The following is a 21,704-nucleotide window of genomic DNA, read 5'->3' on the forward strand; positions in this document are numbered from 1 at the left end:
CACGATACAACATTCAGTTTGTGGTGCTCTCTGTCAGGAACAGGATGGAATGACAGAGATATTCTGAACTTCCGTCTTGACTTCAAACTCCCTATCCTGTCCTGGAGTTTTATCACCTTTCTTGAGAATTACAGTTCAAACACGGCTATGAACTGAAATTACTGTATGTTTAAAATTCTACTCATACCTTGTTTGCCACATCTCCAAAAGTCAAGTTTGTCAGAGCCATCCCTGCATATCTCCTTAAGGTAACACTATAGTGATCGTTTGTAAGTCCATACATTTCACAATCCACTTGCAATAGTTCAGCAATGGCCTGCAAACCTCCTTTAAAAACGAACAAATAAGAAAATAAATAATATCCGTACTCAAATATCATGAGTACAGTACGTAAATACAAAGGAGTAAATTGCATTTACATGTACAGAACAAATCTCAAACTTCTGAAAACCAGAAGGCTCAGAAAGGTGAATAAATTGTTAAATACTGACTCTGCGTCTTGAATCCCATGCATAGTAGCAGCTGAAAGGTATGACAGTGTGACATTGAGATTTCAGGAACAGGAGGAATTATGAGGAAGTAAGAAGCAAACTCATCTTTTAATTCCACCCAGACAAAATCATCTTTGACTGATGAACTCGCACCAGTTACATAAGAGGCTATTTAGTAAATCTGAAAATTACTGATTTAATTATTATCCCTGAATGTTATTTTCTGATAAAAATACACAGAATATTTTCACTGATAATGAAAAGTGGATAATTAAGGAAAACTGCATCCACAGAATTTACCGAGCATGGAGTAAAAAATTCAGGCTGCTGAACAGTAACCAACTCGGGACAAAAGGGAAAAAAAACACCAACAGAAAACCTCCCACCCTGGAAAGCAGTCTCCACTGTAAGTCCAATAATTCTAAAATTGCAAGTTTTTCCATAATAATACTACTCTTCCAAAATTCACAATGCATGTCAGAAAAGAGTAACTGACACAATAATTTATCTACTGGAAAATGGTCTGGTTAATTTAAACTGCATTCATCACTTAGAGGGCAACAACTGACACAAATGAATAGCTGATCTGTTTAAACTAGTGGTAAAAAAAGCCATATATCCAGTGGAGTACACAAGGCGCACCAGCGTTTCCAGCAAGCTTCTCAAAGGAAGTCAGAGAAATACATTTGGTCTTACCAAGCTCATTCATCGCATGCCTGTGTTCTTCATCAAATGAAAGTTTCATCAAAACACACACCGCAGGACAGATTTGATGATCCACTGGAGCAGGCACTGATCCAGAAATAGGTACCAATTAGTATTTCCTATGTGATTTTGCCTAGGTCATAAGTTTTCCAAAGTGAATCTAATCTTAAAATAGATCAACTGCAGTTTTGTTGAGAGTTTGTATCTTCCCAGTAATCCACAAACAGACAATTAGTTAAGAATGTTACTAACAAACGTGCGTACTAGAAATACACTTGATGCTGAATAAGAAATTACGGAGAATCCTGAATGTATGTATTACTTAAGAATATGACTCCCAGTACAAAAAAAAAAAAGATCTTACTATTTTAAAAGTTAATAGTGAAACAAATTGATAAGGTTAAATATTCTGGTGGCATTAAATAATATGCCACCTAACGTGTTTCTTTCGGTGTTACGTCCCTATGAACGGTTAATTAAAACCCTTTGTTTCTTAACTGAGAAGTGTTTAAGTTCATGTTTTAGTGAGCCAGATCCTGGCTACTGCACAAATGGCACTGGTACATCTTGTTCAGAGCCCCACTCTTGCTGAACTGTTCTTGCAGTAAACCCCAACACCCATGACGCAGACCACTGATTTCAGCAGTACATCTGCCATAGACACCTACAGCCTCGATTTACAAAATGCCCTCAATTCAGAAAAGCAGCTAAGCAATCCAGAAGGTTAAATCTTTTCTCTAACCGTGCCCTGAGAAAACTGCTATTCATTTACATTGTCACTTCTTTCGTATTTTAATATTGAAATATTTCTTACATACAGCATTATAAATAACAGTTCGTATTATACTGAATAGATTGAGAGTATTTAATTTGTGCTCTCTGCCCCTCTCCTAAATGAAATGTGTTGTCTCCTGAATACATCTGCGTGAAGAGCAATTTGGGATTATTTATGCAGATATGTTCCATTATCTATTAAAATGTAAAAGAGAATGAGTAAATATTCAGTATTAATTTACAGATTATAAATATAAAAATTATTATCTGCAAAGCACACCAAAGTCTATGATTTAAGTAACAAGTTTATAAATAGGGTATCATTATCAATAGGGACATATACCGAATAAATAGGGTATACGTCAATAGACACTATTTCCTAACATTACCTCAACTTAAAAAAAAAATATACACACACACACATAGCACACACACACATATCAGAAAACTCACATACGTTCAACAAGAAGTCAATTTAAAGTTGTACTTTCTGTAAATTCAGTGTTTTCAGTATGTCCTTGAAACATTTTTACACAGCTTGCGGAACCTACTTGGGTTTTTGTCTTGGTCCATGCCTTGTTCGTGTGCTTCCTGCCATTCCCAGCACGTTTCGCAGTAAGCACGGATCTGCTCCAAAAGATGGAGCACGCGGATTTCCCGTCTGCCTCGCTTATCGTCAGGCTGGGAGTGAATGATGTTATGCAGCGCTGCGCTGGCTCTGGCACGGGCCTCTTTACTACCACGAGAGTTTCCTAACAAGACAGAGTCTTTATCGTTGCCATGTAAAAGCTGGATGAGGAGAGGGAGACATCCAGACTGACGCATGGCTATGCAGCTGTCCTGGGAGCTAGACATTGCTAGCAATGTTCTTGACATGTCATCTTTATCATGGGTACCAAGCATTGACAACAATGAATACACCATTTCCACCTGCAGGTCAAATGATTTTAAAAATACAGTTACATTTAAAAAACACACTTAATTTAATTAAATTAAAATGAAATCTGAATGAATCGGATACACATGAGCAAAACCCCCATATTTAATGGGGCAAAACCCTGTGCTATTTAGAAATAATTAAGTACTATTACTACTTCAGCATTCATAATCTTAATAAATTTCACATAGTGGTTAAATGGCTAGAAGAAGTGGGTGGTAGCTGTATGTAACTGCATTAATCTACAAGACCAATGGCAAAGACTTCTAAATTTCCATTGTACAAAAAGATTAAACAAACATATTAATGAAAGTGTTTCAGTTTGAGAAATCTGAACTATATTTAAAATTAATTCTGTCTCAAAAAAAAAAGTTCTGTATGAATCACACTTTCATGTAAAGATGCTCTTCTGTGAAAAACTATTTGTTATTGGTATTAAATACAATTATTCTAGACAAAGGATAAGAACGATTACATGAATTTTTAGTTTACATTGTGCTAAAAAAAAATCTGACATCCATGTATTTTAAAGTCGTCCTTCAAAATTATTTCAAATTAACTAATTATTTTTTGTTATGATTACTGATTTGCATATGGGCCAGATTATTTATAGCAAATGCAAAACTGAAGAGTTAAATTAACACTTTTTCAAGTTTACAGGCATAAAACCAGTTAAGCAAAGAAATGCTCTTCTAATATATATGAAATACTGAGCATTTGTCAAGCCATGAAAACCCATGAGTACACATCTAACTTGGAGTAACTAAATTTCTCATTACAAGATAGAAACTTTTGACGGATTCCCTTGGCTGATGAATAATATAGTGGCCAACACACTATTTGGTTTGTCTTTCCCATTCTGTTTTCTTCAATAATAGCTTTAAATCAAGAAACACATTTGGTTCTTCTAGTGAAGTTTTAGTACGATAACTAGATGTAGAGGATGATTTTAGATGCTACCTAGAAACTCCAAACTCCTAAAGCCAAGATAAGCAGGAACATTCAAAATCAAAGCACAACATAAAGAAACTATCAAAGGGAACTGTAAAGTAGCAGAGTGTGTGTTTCTTTAGAATGTACCAATTAAGGAAGAAATGAGACTTTGGACTGTTAGACAAAGTTTTCTACTAATAACTAGATATTTGCACTGGTTACTAGAACAATGAGTGATTTTATTTGTTTTCTTCAGAGACAACTAAAATGTGACTGAAGATGAGTACAAATACCGAGTTATAAAAAAAACCTGTATATCAGTGCGTAGACTAAGCAGCAAGTCTGTTAACATCGACTTCTCTCAATACTATAGGATTGCTGAAGCAACAGAAATCTTAGAATCTGTGAAACTGTATGATCACATGCAAAATCCACTTAAATAGTCTTGGAGACAATTTATGACAGCCTAGCATCCCAGTTTGGAGATCCTGTCTTCTTGGTCTGTGAAAAATCAAATACAGTATTAAAACAAACCACTTGGATTCTTAAAGGAGAGTGAATTTAATCTGCTTTATGCCTGCCTCTTGACAGATATTTCAAGTGGCAGCTTTAATGCAGTCTGATTTGGATTTGGAAGGTAAAGGTTTTGTCAGAGAATAAAGCTGAAGAAGCCACCAAAATCCAGCCTCTAGGTTGTGGCAAATACAGTATGAGAAAAAATAATAGTAAAAAAAAATTGTCTGTCTGTCTGTCTCTGTATACACGCACTGCCCAGAGACACATCTCTCGCTGCATCTGTAAATGCATTCCTCTCTTTGTAATCTTTACCACTTTCCCTTCTGATAGGATGAGGGGTGATGGCTTCAAACTGGAAGAGGGGAGATTTAGATTAGATATGAGGAAGAAATTTTTCACTATGAGGTTGATGAGGCACTGGAACAGGCTGCCCAGAGAAGCTGTGGATGCCCCATCCCTGGAAGTGTTCAAGGCCAGGCTGGATGGGGCTTTGAGCAGCCTGGTCTAGTGGGAGGTGTCCCTGCCCAGGGCAGGGAACTAGATAATCTTTAAGGTCCCTTCCGATCCAAACCATTCTATGATTCTTCTCAGGCATTAATATTCATCTTTTCCTACCTCACAGCACCCTCAGTACAACCTGTTTCCTTGCTTGTACCCTTCCACACCCAGTCCTTTTCCCTGCCTTCAGGGCTCTCCCGCTGTTTGCAGCTTTTGGGAATTCTACAATTTGAAACGAAAACTCAGCAGACAGACAGACTAGCTGATGTCACCTCCATTTGGTACATGCATACAGCGCAGACCGAAATGACAACATTATAACGCTGTTTTAAGGCCCAAAGTAATTAATACTATGTCAAGCTAATAGGCCTTGCTTCCCAGAGACGGCGCTCAGCACACCACTGATAATATCTGTAACTGCTGCCGATTCCAAAGGCAGTATAAACTCCAGTTGTTCATGAACAACTTTGTGTTACAGATTTGCCCTATTCTTCCCCTCCCTTTTCACAATGCACATATACTTTGAGCACAGTGTTTTGTGAACAGACAGTAATCACCGCGAAGGGCTTACATAAATTTTTCTTCCCCCCCCCCCCGCTCTGTTTAATTTTTCAGCAATTGCATCCGTTTTGTGGAGTTGGAACTCTGGAAAAGTATTGAAAGCACTGCTCTTAAAAGCGTTAGTTTTCATCATGGATTATAAATCAACATCATAAGCTTTTTAGATATTCTAGTAGTTTCTACCAATCATTTTTTCCTTACTGTAAAGACTCTTAACTGATCATCAACAAGTAAAAAAAATTATCTCTGTCCACATATTTTAAAAGTTGAAAAAATATTCCAAAATTTTAACTCTTTAAAATTACTACGTGTGGATAGATCGTTCAGCTAATATTAGTACTATTGGTAGAAACAATGAGGTTATTGTATTAGTAAAAATGTAGCATTAGCGACCTGTGGTTTGTAATCTTCGGTTACCTTGGTACCCAGATGACTTGTCAGTCTGCGAGGAACTGAATAGTTATTACTAGAGCTCATAACACTGGCTGTCTCGTGGTCCATTCGAGCAGCAGAACCCTACAAATTTAAACAACAATTCAGTATAAAACAAAGTCTGAGTGAAAAAACAACTATTGCCTAATTCAGTTTCAGCACTGGATCATGAAATCGTACTGACAGTAATGAACTGCCAGCTGACTTCGGTTAAGTTAGGTTCTCCCTGCCCTGACACAACTTGAGAGGTCAACGTTAAGCCGGGCTTTATTAACCACTTTTCCTAAAATTAAGTCTCAATAGGGTTGTATTTTCAATGGAATTATTTTATAATTACTATTTTCACCAACAAGGAGGAGAAGTGGACTTTGCAACGAATTGAATTGTAACTTTTACAGAGAGAAAAGACCAGCTTCAACTTTTACATCAGATTATGTAGTGCGCAGGAGTAAGTACTTCAGAACACAACCACGAATGCAAGAACTGACAAGTAAAAGGAAATTCATCTGGACACAGAGTAACCCCACTTGAATTTGTCCATATCAAAAGCAAAATTATGAGTGTATATATACATTTCAATTTTTTAATGAAAAGCTCTAATATAATGCTGACGCTATTTGCTGTAATTCTCCTAAGAATTATTGTTAATAGCATGCTCCTACGTATAGTAGCAAGACTCAGTTATTAGCTACTTTGTCCTCTTTAAATCCATTTTATGTATTTATGTTTTCCCTTTTTTTAGCATCTTTTATCCACTCGCTCTATTTGCTTTTTTTTCCCTTTGTTGTTGTTGTTCTTTCTCTGCTTCCTCCCTGTGAAGTTTCCCTCACTATGTCCCTCCCTTCCTGTTCACTTTGGGGAAATTAAAAACACATTTGACTAGCAAACACTTTTAGTATCAGAACACTGTTTTACACCAGTCTCTTGTTGATCCTCTACAAAAGCTAAAATCCATTAATGAAATTATTAGTTTGAAAATGTTGTTTTGCAAATTAAGTTATCAATGACTATAATTTTTTTCAATAGAAATATATAACCCACTGAAGAAAACTGTATGAAAGAGACTGAAATAATTTCTAAGTTTCCTCTAGGTGCACCATAAAGAAAGAATATTTATTCCTCTCCAAGTATTTGCTATTCATACAATTCAATATTTTAAATTTGAAGCTGAACGTGATTGTAAGTAAAAGGTAGGAATAACTTCATGTACTCTTTGCCTATACAGAAAAAAATTCTAGTTATACTGGTATATTTAAACACAATTATACTCGTTTCACTCTCCCTTTTGAATCCAGAACATTCCATGCATTTTCCAGAATAAGTATTATGCTACAAGAATATAACCAGAATGATTTAAATTCACACAATTTATTCCAATATATATTTCGTATATAAACAAGCCCTTATTTTCTCTGTTGACTATAGGCAAAATTTAAAATCTTAAAGCTTAGAATGAGAATTACATTGGATTTTCTCAATTATTCACTTAAATAATCTGCAGTGCTAGGAACATGGGAATGATTCCTAGATTTTTACACCGAGCAATCTCTTCGTGTCATGTTGACCTCAAACCACATTCAGAGGATTACAGCTTCAGCATAATGTACGTGTCAGAACTCTCCATTATTAAGTTCAGCATGATTGTTTTATCCAAGAAGGTAAAAAAGACCTAAGTTTGGAGCACTACCTATTAAAATTCCCCATTGTGTAGACAGAAATAGCGTAATTTTTCTATCATTTCCCCTAAACAGTATCAACCTTGATTCAGATAACCATGTCCTTCAGAGCCATCACATGGCCTTGCTACTCTGAGGATGCCAGGATGCCCGGGTAAAGTGTATCTTACTGGCTCCTAAAGAAAGATGTGAAAGAACCAGCGTAAGATGTATAGCCATTCATCTCAGAAAATAGGAAATGACAAGGAGATGCTAGGTGGACCCTTCTTGTGTAGAACCTTCTCTTTCAAAATCTTTCATCTCTCTACTTCATCTTGTTTTCTCCTTGAATCTCACTGAATTCCTTTATAAAAACTTGCAAAACTAAGGTACGAAAAAAATTTTACTTCAGCAGTAGGATAGCAAGCGTAATGGAAAAGAGAAGACAGCTGAAAGATGGTGCAGGAAAGGACATAACTGAATCCTGTGAAATCCTGGATTCAATTGGCAATGTTTCAATTAACACTGATTATATGACTACAAAACCAATTAGAAGCAAATTATTTGGTTAAAACTTTTCTTGCACTCCACTGACTAGTGATTACTCAAAGCATATTGAGCTGGTTTATCAGAAATAAATGTTATGCCCAATCCATTAAACCTGCTCTGTCTGGACTCGCACTGAAAGTAAATAATCCCCAGATGTCCGTTTTAACAAAGATTGAGCGCCCTGGCTCTATCCACCTCCAGGAGGAAGGAATATGCACGTTTTATACGTTTTTATGAGGCAAAGTTAACAATTGCACAAATCCTCAATATAAGACCTCAAATGAAGTATGAATGAATCTCCCACTTGCCTAACTCTGCCAAGACATGACAACCCCTTCTTCCTTCCCTGTAGAATATGTTGTCCGGAAAACCTCCCGATTCATACGCTGAAGATGGATGATACAGCCACAATGCATCAATTATTTAAATACATTACGCTTTCAGCCCCAAAGCAGCACTGAACTATTTTCTTCCCAAACAATAAAGCTGTCGTAAGAATTAGACTCAGAGCCTCAAGCAATCGCTCAGATATCGCTGATAGCGCTTAATTCCAAATGGTGATCAAATATATTTCAAAAGCAAAACTATGGGCTGTGCTTAATGTTTAATCAAGTGAAATATTCTAGCCAAACCACAATTCTTTCTGATAAATCTTCTTGTACAAGACACTTGCAGTAGTATTTAAATAATTCTACTTCCCTGGAGTAGCAAAAATATTTTGCATATGAATTCAACTATTAAATCGGTAGTGTAATGCTTTAAAACCCCAATTACTAGTGGGAATGTCTCAGCTACAGTTGGAAATCATGAAGGGAATAATCATTAGCGCTTGGTAAATAAATCAAAGTATTTTTAGCCACTGAGAGAAGTCGTAAATTTTGATAAATATTTGTTTTAAAAGACAAGTGAAGAATTTAATGTACCCCTTAAAATATTCCACTAATGTATTTCACTAATAAAAGGAACAGCAATGAAAGATTATTCAGAAGCATTTAAATAACCCTTCAGCCCACTTCCAGATTACCTCATTGATACTACTGTTTCAAAGCTTTATCTAAAACAGTATTAAAGAAACGTTAATGATAAATCTGCCCTTCGGTTCTTCTCTTTTTTAAAAATCACTGATATTTCAGTGATAATTTCAAAAGTGAAAATTTGAACAATTTTCCATAATTAAATCATACATCTGATATTACAGCTCTCCTACAATAAAATACATTTTCTGTCGTCGTTCTTGTTATCTCTTTCATAGCAGTGGGCTCATTAATCATTTAAACAAAAGAAAAACGTTCCTTGCACTACTGAATATTTATACTTCATCTTATTAAAACATTTCCTCCCAATAAATACAAAGAATTTCTCACACATAGATGGAAAGAAGAAAAACATACACCTTTTCAAAATGATCAGGCATACAAACACCATTAGCTATATACCAATATATAACCATTGTACATGTCGAGTATTTAATTATACTCTCAACAAACAAAATAATCAATTTACCTGACCAGCACTGCTAGTCGCCACGCTGATTTCTGCTGCTCCTTGACCTTCACTCTGCCTCTCTGTATCATGGGGACCTGCATCGTGCTTGCTTTGAGGTGCTCTCTGTTAATATAAGAGTTTATGAAATTACATGCCGAAATGAAGTACACTTTACCATTCAAAGCTTTCTAAGACTGTGAACGCATCAATGCTGCGCCCTCACAAAGCCCTTCAACAGCACTTTTGTATTTCATAACCCTCTGCCTCAAAAATTAACAGCTGAGACCGAGCGTCTTCGAAAAACTGCAAGATGAAAGTGAAGCATGTCCTCTGAGGATTATAGCCCTGCAAGACAAAGGATTTGCTGTGAGACACAGAAACACCATTTTTCCACCAGCTGTGCTCACATCGCTATCAGAAATGTAACAGAATTGGAGCAAACAACTGTCTTCTCTGCACTGTCACGTGGCCCGTGCATTTACTGGAGACGGCGGCTAGCACAGCTCAATCAAGATTCGCATTCAAAGACCAATAATTTCTGCGTGAACAGAAGGATATCCGTACTGTAAGAATCCTGCTAAATTTCAAGGACAAACAGTGCAGGAATAACCACTTTGATGCAAATAAAATTTATATAACCTGATACTGATCTATCTAATATTTTATTAAAATAAATTCAACTGATCTGGCGAGCTGGTACAGACATGTTTCAGTTCCTTCAGGAGACCCAATTTTCTATACATCTACATGAAAATTAAAACTGGTGTCCCTGCAACTGGCAGGGATCATGAGATCAACGCGAAAATCAGACTTTTAAATACTGTTTCTTAATAAAGCAAACAGAGTAACTGAGCTGTTATGAAGCATGTGAAGTATCCAATATTATCTACTAACGTGTTTAAAATGTTTCAGATTTTCAGAAAGACGTAAGTCCATGGAACCATACTGAAGTCTGGAGTTGAAATGCCATCACCTTACCCCCAATGCACAACTATTCTCAAAGTATTAGTTTTAATGCCAAACCTCGTTTTTCAGACTCAGAGCCTACTACCCCTTAACAGACAACACTCTTGCAACCCTCTCAATTCATTTGTTTAACTACACATGGTATATTAAATTCAGTTTCTACGTGGTTCTGCAATGTTCTTGAGCAGTACAGCCTGTGATAGCATAGTCTGCTTCATCCTGCTTTATAGAAATCTCTCTTTAACTATTAGCTGAAACATACTTCTCCTCGGTGTACACACACTGAAACTTCTTTAGTTACCTGGTGATCAAACGCATACAGTATCACTGGCATAATAACTCTATTTTGTTCCTATGAAGACATTAGAGCCTCAAAGTCAGAGAATTTTTGATGTTGAAAGAAGTTTCAGAAACCAGCAACTGACTAAATACGTGTGAAGTGATAATTTCAGGACAGACTTAAGAAAATTAAACATATAGGGTTTAACTGCAAGAGTAAGATATGTCAAAGAACACGGCAGTATTAGACAAAGCAATAACATGAGAAAATTGAAAACAATGATGGGTAACATTTTTCTTAACATTGTCATGGCTCAGTTATGGAAAATGAGCAACCCACAAAGCAAAACTCACAAAATCTTTTAGGAGACACAGTGTTACTATTATTTTAAATCTGATCTGTAATTTTAAAAATCACCATCTCTTTATATGAAATGATACTGTTACTGATGCTCATACAATGACTAAAGAAATTTTGGTTGCCAATACAAGAGTGGGGACCCGCTCAAGATGAGGCCTTGCCATACGACGTGATGTGTATTATATGCGGAAACCCCATCTCACAGTCCTTTCTATCTGGAATAAAGTGTAATGACGACTGACAAAATCTAGATCTAAGCCCCCAGTGTAACTCGGGGCAGAAGTTTCCAGTAATTAGGCGACAGTAATTTTCAATTAAATAACGAACTACATGTAGTATTCAGCACACTGAGAGGCGAAAAGCTGAACTGTTCGTTAGCCAGGCTCTGACCCACTAGGTAACCTGACGGGCAATAATACTACTTTTCAAGAACACTCATGGGTTTGGGGTCATTTTTTTGGGGTGGTGATGACGGTGTACCTATTAAACGGGTTTTGATGCATCTAGAGCACAAACAGAGAGATATTTCTTTCCCTGACAAGAAAAGCTTCTGCTCTCCTTGGCGTTCTCTGTCCTTCTCCTCCCATTCACGTGCATTTTGTTTCCTACGTGCTATTTATGAATGAGTTGGATTCCCATTCCCCCCAAAGCACCCTCAAAAATATGCCACTACAATAAGTACCTAACACCCAAATTAATTTATAATTATAAATTTTAAACAGTTACTAGCAGGGCTTATCTAACTTATCTAACTTCAAAAGCACTGACAACATGCGCAGACATTACTGTCACAAGAGTCCTTGGCTGGCCCTGAATGCCAAATCTGCAAGTTCATAGCAAAGAGTTTTCACCACTTCAGCTACTGAAGTAATTTGAAGTGAGAAGCTGCTCTCTTCATGCAGAGTGGCCCAAAGGAGGCAACAGTAATGCAGGCAGCAGATAGCAGGTATTTACTGAAAACAGATTCTTTATATAAATAGGTACTTATTACAGATGTACTAATTTATTTAATGTAAGTACCAATGCATACTTATTATATGTGCATATTACATAAATATAAAAATAATAAGCATCCACACACATGTGGACGATTAAAATATATGTTTGTATAGATATAGCGTTACAGTAAATAAATTAATATTCACGTGATGGACTGTGGATTAGTGGTTGTAAAGACAGCGTATAACCCCTGCAAGCATGCCCCCTCTTTGCATCACCTTTTAATATTGAACACGGGACCCGTGGATGGAAATATCTAAACCCCCAACCGCACCAGCAAAGGACCAGAGCACGCACACAGCTGCAGGGTCTGCAGCCTCCACCGGAGGTACAGCAGCGGGAGAACCCTGCGCTAAACAGCGCCACCCATTTCTAAGCGTGGCTTTTGACACGGCGTATCTGTTTCTGAATTCTGGCACCACAGGGCAAAAGTCACTTCTAACGGAGCGTGCCTGCTGGCTCTTGCCACAAGTGCCTATTACAGGCGGACAGAGCAGCTCCCTCCATCTTGTTTGCCGCTATTTTCTAAGTGCTTCAGAAGCCAACAGTTAACTATCACCTGTCAATTAGTAATTTCTCTGTATTTACTAAAAGAAAAATAATAAATCTCTAGCTATTTTACGACATTTGCAAGCATAGTAGGCCTTGATAATTTTTGCCGAGACAACGAATTACAAATAATTTTACCTAACGCTTCGTCAGCGTGAGTTGTCAAAGCAACCTCTTGTGTATTTACTAGGACAGAATACTCTTCTACGCATAAACAACTGTTTTTTTTCCCCAGTATTCAACTACCCTATTATTTTCTGTGTGTTGAAAACTACAGATACACTCTTATTTTCTAGACACCAGAAAACATTTACTTTGCCATTACGTCATATTAAAGAGAACACACATACAGGTATAAGTAAGAAGCTCAGACAAAGAACAATGCAAGACACAGACATTAGAAACCATAAGATTGAAACACTTTTGCTACAGTTGAGTCAAAGGAGAAAGAAAGTCCAGTGAGTCAAATCTTTTGAGAGAACTCCTGTCCATCACGGTTTAAACAGTTTAAAGCTTGCTGAGCATAATCTCTGTACAGAATAAATCCTTTACTTTTTATCTGCAGCAACGTTACCCAATGGAAATACCTCACATATTTCAAATGACAGGTAATTTGAAAGAAAGGCCTGTACCACTATAATAAGTTGAAAACCCCATACTAAACACTTGCCAAGAATTTGCTTTTTTCTCTTAAATAATTTCACATTGTACCTGATGGCCAAAAAATCTCTTTGGAGGGGGTCTAACTCTACGGTGGATTTCAAACTTTACTATGAAAATCTTGCAAAATATCTAACAGAAGTTTCACGAAATTTGACGGTACCATCACTTGCAGGTAAATTACTTCAGTTTTCTTCTAGCAGCATTTACAAGACTTTAGTAATTCCCTAAACCTTAAAAACATGCTAAAATGTGAGCCAAAATTTTCTCTGCTCATTGATTTCCAAAAGCTATTTTTATGGTGTGGTACTGTATTTGGTCTTATTCTACAAAATATATTGCACTTGGATTCAACAGTGACTGGCATCACCACAGGGGCCAACTATGTCAGTAGACAAGCTATGGTATTTATTACTGTTGTTACTAAATCTTTATAAACATAAAGAGCGCGTTCAATTTGTGTATCACTGTATCAGGCACAGTACAAAAATAAAATAAATGCCTCATGTTTATGTTTTTCAGTTACGTGGACTCTACAGTTTGACTGCTACTACCTTCCTCCTTGCCACCAGAACTTCAGAACTAGATGCATCTGTTTTCCATAGTGATGTCGATCCTTTGGAAATTATTAAAACACATTATAAAGTGCACAGTGACTGCCTCCTTTACCTACCACCTCCTTTAGGACTCTGTCCTAAAATGTGTTCCTATACAACCAGCCACCCAGACACTTTATGGATAAGACACACCACAACAGAATTTTGATATATTAGAACTTCCATGTATTCAGCAGCCAAATAATTCGGTGAAAGGTGCGAAGAACAGAGACAATCCACACAACTGCAGCAGAATGTTGTCTCGTGGGGAAAGCTCTGAAGCCTGTGCTGGGGAATGGGTACGTTTGGGTCCCTCTCCGGCCCCTCTACACTAATGCACACTGCGTGGGGAACAAACAGGAGGAGTTACAGTGTGTGCAGACATGGGGCTATGACCTCATTGGGATCATGGAGCCATGTTGGGACAGCTCATACAACTGGAAGGCTGCAACTGAGGAATACAGACATTTCAGGAAGGACAGGCTGGGAAAGCTCAGGGGAGACCCTATCGTTCTCTACAACTACCTGCAAGGACGGGGTTGTTCTCTTCTCCCAGGTCACAAGTGATAGGAGGAGAGGAAAAGGCTTCAAGTTGCACAAGGGGAGGTTTAGACTGAATATTAGGAAAAATTTCTTCACTGAAAGGGTTATCAAGCATTGGAACAGGCTGCTCAGAGAAGTGGTTGAGTCACCACCCCTCAAGGTATTTAAAAGACAGGTAGATGTGGTGCTGAGGAACACGGTTTAGGGGGATTTGTCAGTTTATGGTTCAACTTGATAATCTTAAAGATCTTTTCGAACCTCAATGACTCTTTGACTCTATGGCAAGGAGGGGAGTTGTGACCACACAGGTGATAGAAGAGTCAACAAGGAGAGGTACTGTGCTGTACCTGATACTTGCAAAGAAGGAAGAAGTGGTTAAGGACATGAAAGCAGTGTCCTTGGCTGCAGTGACCATGAGATGACAGGGTTCAGGATCCTATGAAGAAGGAGAAGAGCAAAAACCAGGACCACAGACCCACATTGCAGGAGGGCAGATTTCAACCTTTTCAGGTTATCTGCTTAGAATTCCATGAGATACAGCCCTGCAGAGAAGAGAGGTCTAGCATCTGGCTGATGTTCAAGGATGACCTCCTCCAAGCTCAAGAAACGTCCATTCCAACAAGCAGGAAACAAAGCAAGGGCAGCAGGAGTCTTGTATGGATGGGCAAGAAGCTCCTAGCTGAACTTGGGCATTAAAAGCAAGAGTATAAGAGGCAGAAGTGGCGTGAGTTGTCTCAGGAGCAAAGCATTGCTGTGCAATCATGTGATGTGCAACAGGAAAGTACTTAAACAACAAAAGGAAGTCTAGGGAAAAAGCAGGCCTCCTGCTGAATGGGGAAGGGGCCCTGGGGACAGAGGACACAGAAAAGGCCGAGGTACTCAATACCTCAGCTTTACCATTAAAACCACCCTTCAGGCATCCAGGTCCCTGAGACCAGAAGGGAAGTCTGGAGCAAGAAAGATTACCCTTGGTGGGGAGGACCAGGTTAGGGAGAGCTTAAGCAAACTGGACATACGTTAAGTGCTAATGGCCTCATGGGTTGCACCCATGAGTGCTGAGGGAGAGGGATGATGTCATTGTGAGGCCATTCTTGAACGGCCATGGCAGCAAGGAGGGGTTCCTGAAGACTGAAGGAGAGCAAATGTCACTATCTCCAAGAACAGCAAGAAGGAAGATCAAGGGAACTACGAGCTAGTCAGCCTCACCCCAGTCCCTGGCAACCGAAGGTGATCCTCCTGGATCAAAGAAAATCCTCCGGGAAAGCATTCCCGAACACATTAAAGACAAGCAGGTGACTGAATACAGTCAGCAGCGTTTTACAAAGGGGAAGTCAGGCTGGACCCTTCTACAATGAGGTGACTAGCTCGCTGGGCAAGGGAAGAACAGCTTATGTTATTGACATCAACTTTAGTACGCCTTCTGACACTGTCTCCCGTAACATAATCACAGACAAGCTCACAACGATGAACGGTTAGGTAAGTGAACAGTGGCGTGGACTGAAAACTGGCAGAAGAGCTGGGCACCAGAGAGTTGTGACCAGTAGCGCAAAGTACAGTTGGGGGCAAGTGACTAGTGATGTACCCCAAGGGTCAACACTGCCATCAGTACTGTTCAACATCTGAATTTATGACCAGGATGCTGGGACGCATTCCACCCTCACCAAGTTTGCAGATGACAGTAAACTGGGAGAAGCAGCTGATACACCACAGGGTTCAGCCGCCTTTCAGAGGGACCTGGACAGGCTGGAGAAATGGGCTGATGGGAACCTCATGCAGCTCAACAAGGGAAAGTGCACAGTCCTGCACCCGGGAGGGAACAAACCCAGGCACCAGTCTATGCTGGGGGCCACCCAGGTGGAAAAGAGCTCTGCAGAACAGGACCTAGGAGACCTGGTGGACAAGCTGAACATGCTAGCAATGGACCCTTGTGGCCAAAAGTCCACCAGTATCCTGGGCTGCAATAAGAAGTGTGTTGCCAGCAGGTGGAGGGATGTGTTCCTTCCTCTCTACTCAGCTGGTGTGGCTTCATCTGGAGTACTGTGTCCCATTCCAGCCTCCCCATTACCATAAAGAAACGGACTTACTGAGGCAAGTCCTGTGCAGGGCCACAACGCTACTTAAGGGACTGGAGCATCTCTCATACACAGAGAGCCTGACAGAGCTGGGACTACTCAGCCTGGAGAAAAGAAGGCTCAGGGGGATCTCATCAATGTGTATAAACACCTGGACTGGCTAATATGTCAAAAGATAAGGCAGCTTTAATTATACACACTACTGTCTGATTCACTTATAAAACCAGATTTTCCCAAAAATCCTAGAATTATGAAACCATTATTTTTCAAATTGGAAAAAGCAGACATCCCTTAGTAATCCAAATGCTGCTCTGAGCTTTCACGGCAGTCATTTTGGAGGAAGACAAAACATAAAATATTCAGGCCCAACATTCAATTTATATTTAATTTACCAGCACAAGAAATGGAGTTGACCTTGTAAGTGAATTTCCACTATGAGAGCAGTTTTTGCTAATGGCAATTATGACTACGGACTTTGTAATTTACAGGAAACATTATCTTGTATTTCTTAATATAGAACCCAATACATACCACTAAAAATATGCCAGGATTCTACAATGGAAGTCCGACAGAAACTGTATTCACCCTTTTAAAATCTTATCTCTCTCAGAGAGATAAACAAACCATGAAGGCGCTTATCAGAGATTCATATTTAGAAAGGCACGTACAACTGATTTTTATAATTTTTTGCTAAAACCAAGACTCAGGCAAGTATTTCACCCTCAGTTCACTGGTAAGAGAGAAAGTAAGAGCCTATGTATATTGACTAGTTAATTAACTGTGACATCACTAGCTGATGGAAATAACCCTGCCTACCACTTCATTCAAATAATTTAGGTTTTTTTAGAAAAAGATTATACCATAATCAAAAGAAGGCAAGTAATTGCTCACTAACCTCTGCTTCAGCTGCTTGTGATTGCAGGAGCTGTCGTATACGAAGAATGTCCTTCTCTATTTGTTGAATTCTTGCCACCCTTGCCTGAAATGAATGCATTTTCATGTTTGGTTTTGTTCAAAAACTCCTTTTACTTGCTGTATAGAATGACAATATGAAGAGTTCTTTGCAAATACAGCTGACTACAAGTAAACACAGATACTTCGTTCACATGATAATTCAAATGTTCTTAATAATTAAATACAGGCATGCTTGCAAACTTTCAAAGCATAGTGATAAACTGGGTTTTTAATAAAACCGATACTCATTTGGACACAGTAGGTTGTCACACAGTACACATTCAGGTATAAAATAAATGCTCCAGTTAACCTGCACAATTTTCCTGTTTCTGAAACTGACATTTTGTGCAGACCTTAAGCAAATTATTTGACTTTCATCTCAAATGTTATAATTCTACTTGCCTTACTGAGATTTGAGAGAGATGTATATTTGCAGAGTGTCTTGAAGGTATGAAATCCTGAATGACTTCTACTATATTTGGTTAATGGTTTGGGAGTTTTGTTTATGCACAGCCTCTGAACAGTTTCTGCTCCTACAGATCTCAAAGAATTTAACAGGCTAAGTACGAAGAAAACTACATACTGCTTCTTTGGTTTGTCTGGGATTTTATAGACAACTGAATCAGAGTCTCTTACACCCATTTTGCTACTCATTTCCCACCGCAACTATTCTGTGGTTAGGAACGGGAATGTTAAAAAACCCAAATGTTACAGGATACACGTACCCCATACAGGTTGTATTGTGAAGCACAGGATGCATTACGATTCTGTGAAACAGTTGGTGTATAAAGTTATATATCCCTGTATGAGCTTGATAATATAATAAATTGACATTATTTGACTTTAAGAGTGGGCAGAAAATAATTAGCCCAATAATATCAGGATATGAACAGAACATCAAACTGATTAAATAGTATTTTTTTTCAAGTGGTGGACCGCTTAATGAAACGGACACATAGTTCAAAGACAAATCCTGATTCTTTTGCCCGATTAACACTTACAATGCTATACTAAAAAAGCAAAGGGTTTCTGCATACAGTGTACAGTGCAAGGATCAGCATTATAACCAATCTTATTTAACATGTTTTTTATCTGAAAATGGAAATAAAATGGACTTTTAAAAGGTGCTAATGCCGAAAGAAACACATGGAATAGAAACTAGAAATTTCAGAAATGTAGAAGAAAATATAATCACAAAATAGGAAGAACTCCTGACATATGCATCAGACACAGCTATGGGAAAAACATCATAAACATCTGCATTTAGTAGAGATGCAAAGCTACAAACGCTAAACTATAAATCTGATACGAATTAGTAAAGCAACGTATCAGAAAAACTGCCAATAAAAATTTGAAAGCTGCACACACAGAAGCTTCAGCAAAACATGAGGCAAATGAATAATTCATCCCCACTTTGCTCCTGGACAAAAAATTCTTAAGTATTAGAAAGATAATAAAAATATATTGCTGGCAATAACTGTGCATTAGTGACGTGATGCACGACTGACAGAATATGTCTCTCACGGCAAACACACAAAAACAGAGGTACACAATCGAACGAGCACCAGGAATGGTTTTAACTTTAGAACCTATACAAGAAACATCACTTTTTATTCTTATTTGTTCATAGTATATTCCCATTCACCGTTACATTTACTCATCACCTTTAAACATAAAATTGTTGGATAAAGTAACTTAACATTTAAAGTTATAAATTATTTGAATTTCACTGCTCCAGTAAGACTTCTCACCAAAAAAATAAAAATCCCCATATTCACAGTGATAGAAAACCAGAAACTTTCTAGAAAGTAAAAATAGGGAATGTTATTTTGTTTTTAAAAGGTTACTGGTTTTTCCCCCAAAACAAAGATACATAATAGACAAAATTATTAATGGGTCTACATTTACAAACACGATCACTGTATGAATCTAACAGTGCTGAAATCTTTATCTGTGCTAGACTCCAGAACACAAATTTTCTTACATATTTAGTGGTCTGCTGTTTCAGCAAACTTTTAAGGATCTCGGGATAAATTCTTCGGGAGAATGATCATTTGTTGTGAGATTTTTAGGAACTTTAAACCTTAAAAAAATGAGATCCTTCTTGTTCTGGCATGAAGGAAAAATAAATTCTATGTTAACATGGCTTCAGTCTTGGAATTGGAATTTTTATTTTTTACAGAAATTACGTTTCTTCTACTTAGTAATAAGTATATAGGCTACAACATTCGACTAGTCAAAATAAAACACAGAGAAGTATGCTTTTTTGTTTTTTCAAGTAAGAACTACCATGTGAAATCACGAACTTCAAGGGATAGTACCGGTTAGTGTAAATAATTAAACAAGCTAAAATAAATTGCTAACCGTCTTCTAATGCATCTTTCTGAATAACTGTAACTGTTGGGCACGTGCTTGTATACAATCTTCATAAATGACAACATCAACAGTGAGATGCTGTGAGCTAACTTGCTTCGGAAAGAGGAGGACAGAGGAAACAAAGCCCCACCATGACAGATGAAAGAGGGAGAAGGCCATCATTTTAAAGTCCACGAGAAAGGGTGGCCAGTCCATCAATTACTTGGGCAACAGAAGGTTATCAGCTCCCTTACAGAATAATCCTTGGGACTCTTAGTACAGAGATGTCTGCAACGCCAGCCTTTATATAGCCGAACCCTTCTCTCTCTTCAATCTACGTTTTGCATTGTTATTGTGTGTCACTATCAGTCAGGGTGGAAGGAAAACACAGAGCAGAAAGAAAGCTGAAAAACTAGCAAGTTCACTATACTTGCCAAATATGAATGTTTCAGTTTGCACATATGAACATCACAGTGAAATAATCCAGAATTTGCTTTTATGTATTTGTATGCCAATGAACTTCTACACAGTTTTGGCACCTGTTCTGGGTAAAATGAAACCAAGAGGAATTACCGGCCAAATTCATAAGAAACACATGCAAAAGGAGTTACTTCCTATTTTATAATCTTGATGTAATCACAACAGACACTGCAACGTCTGTAAGTATGTAAGTGTTACACGTATATAAAGAGAGTAAAACAGTTACGATAAACCCATGGGCAAACATTAATACAGAAAACCATAAAATATTTCAACATCTCCTTGGTAGCAATTTTCCCCCACAAAATTAAAAAAGAACAAGCAGGGTAGCAGCTACTTCAGGGACAACTTAAATTACTTTCATCGTGCTATAACTACAGTCAAATTGTTTCCCTGAAAAATTTCATTTATTCCCTGCCTGAGCGCATCTAGAATTTTGCCAGCAGCCTACCCTACCTATTTAGCTTAATTCACCCTACTCTAGCTTAAGCGTGTTAGCAGCCAGAGAACTTTTGCAGAAGTTCTAGCGTCAATGCCATAACACTTTCTCCTGCAAGAGGGCTAACCAGGCACCCGCAGACGATCCCCAGCCCGCTCTGCCTTCACTCGGGACTGGCTGACGCAAGGTGCACCGCTGAATTCGCGCAAGGCACCACCACTGCTGATAAACCTCGGTAACGCAGCCGTACGGCTTCCAGATCGGATTATTATGCAGGCAGATTAAATTTGGGTCTGTCTGAGTAGGTCTATATGGACAAATCCCTACACAGCCTTTATGGACATACCTGACAATCGCAGGGTATCTGTTTTGCTAAATACTTACAACCACATGAATTTTCTGAGAAGTCCTAGTAAATCACTCACTTTAAAAAATAAAGCAGCTTTTCTAATTACGAACAAAATTAATTAGAGATGTTTCCTATGTAGCAAAATTTTGTGTTGAGTAAACCCATTAAGAAAAACAGAGCCTAAAGAGACTATTTTTATTGAAAGGACATTTTTTGTAACATTCACCATAAAAAACCCCAGGTTATCTTACCAAGCTGGTTATTTAGCATCTCTGGAAATAAACAGTAATAAATAATTCAAGTTATCACTCTACTACTGTGGAGGAATAGTTTTTATAACCATCAAGCCACTGATTACTCTATTTACAGGTTCCACACAATTACATTCTGAGTTATACTTCCAAATGTGTGTAACACAATTTGCATATAGAATTGTACATGTCCTCATCATGAATGCAAAACAACTCTTGGTGAGAGCAAACAACTTCCAGATAGGTATGTGAATTACATTTTACTCGAATACCTTCTTTTCAAAGATTATTCCTTGATACATGGTTTCTCGTTAA

The 21,704-nt window shown here is 38.0% G+C and overlaps 1 protein-coding gene across 6 annotated transcripts in view; it reads right to left on the minus strand.

The window, feature by feature from the left end:
- APC (APC regulator of WNT signaling pathway) overlaps positions 1–21,704 on the minus strand; it is a 99,342-nt gene that overhangs the window by 17,828 nt on the left and 59,810 nt on the right. For 2 of the 6 annotated variants that reach the window (XM_063321451.1, XM_063321452.1), the window contains exons 7-12: positions 17,457–17,540; positions 9,555–9,659; positions 5,809–5,931; positions 2,522–2,900; positions 1,188–1,283; positions 188–327 (exon numbers count right to left, since the gene is read on the minus strand). In XM_063321451.1, coding sequence (XP_063177521.1) covers positions 188–327; positions 1,188–1,283; positions 2,522–2,900; positions 5,809–5,931; positions 9,555–9,659; positions 17,457–17,540 — 927 coding nt within the window. The remainder of the gene's footprint in view (positions 1–187; positions 328–1,187; positions 1,284–2,521; positions 2,901–5,808; positions 5,932–9,554; positions 9,660–17,456; positions 17,541–21,704) is intronic. The other 4 variants (XM_063321453.1, XM_063321456.1, XM_063321454.1 and 1 more) reach the window with 4 other exon arrangements.

The sequence above is a fragment of the Chroicocephalus ridibundus genome, chromosome Z (genome assembly GCF_963924245.1).
Source record: "Chroicocephalus ridibundus chromosome Z, bChrRid1.1, whole genome shotgun sequence".
Taxonomy (NCBI): Eukaryota; Metazoa; Chordata; class Aves; order Charadriiformes; family Laridae; genus Chroicocephalus; species Chroicocephalus ridibundus.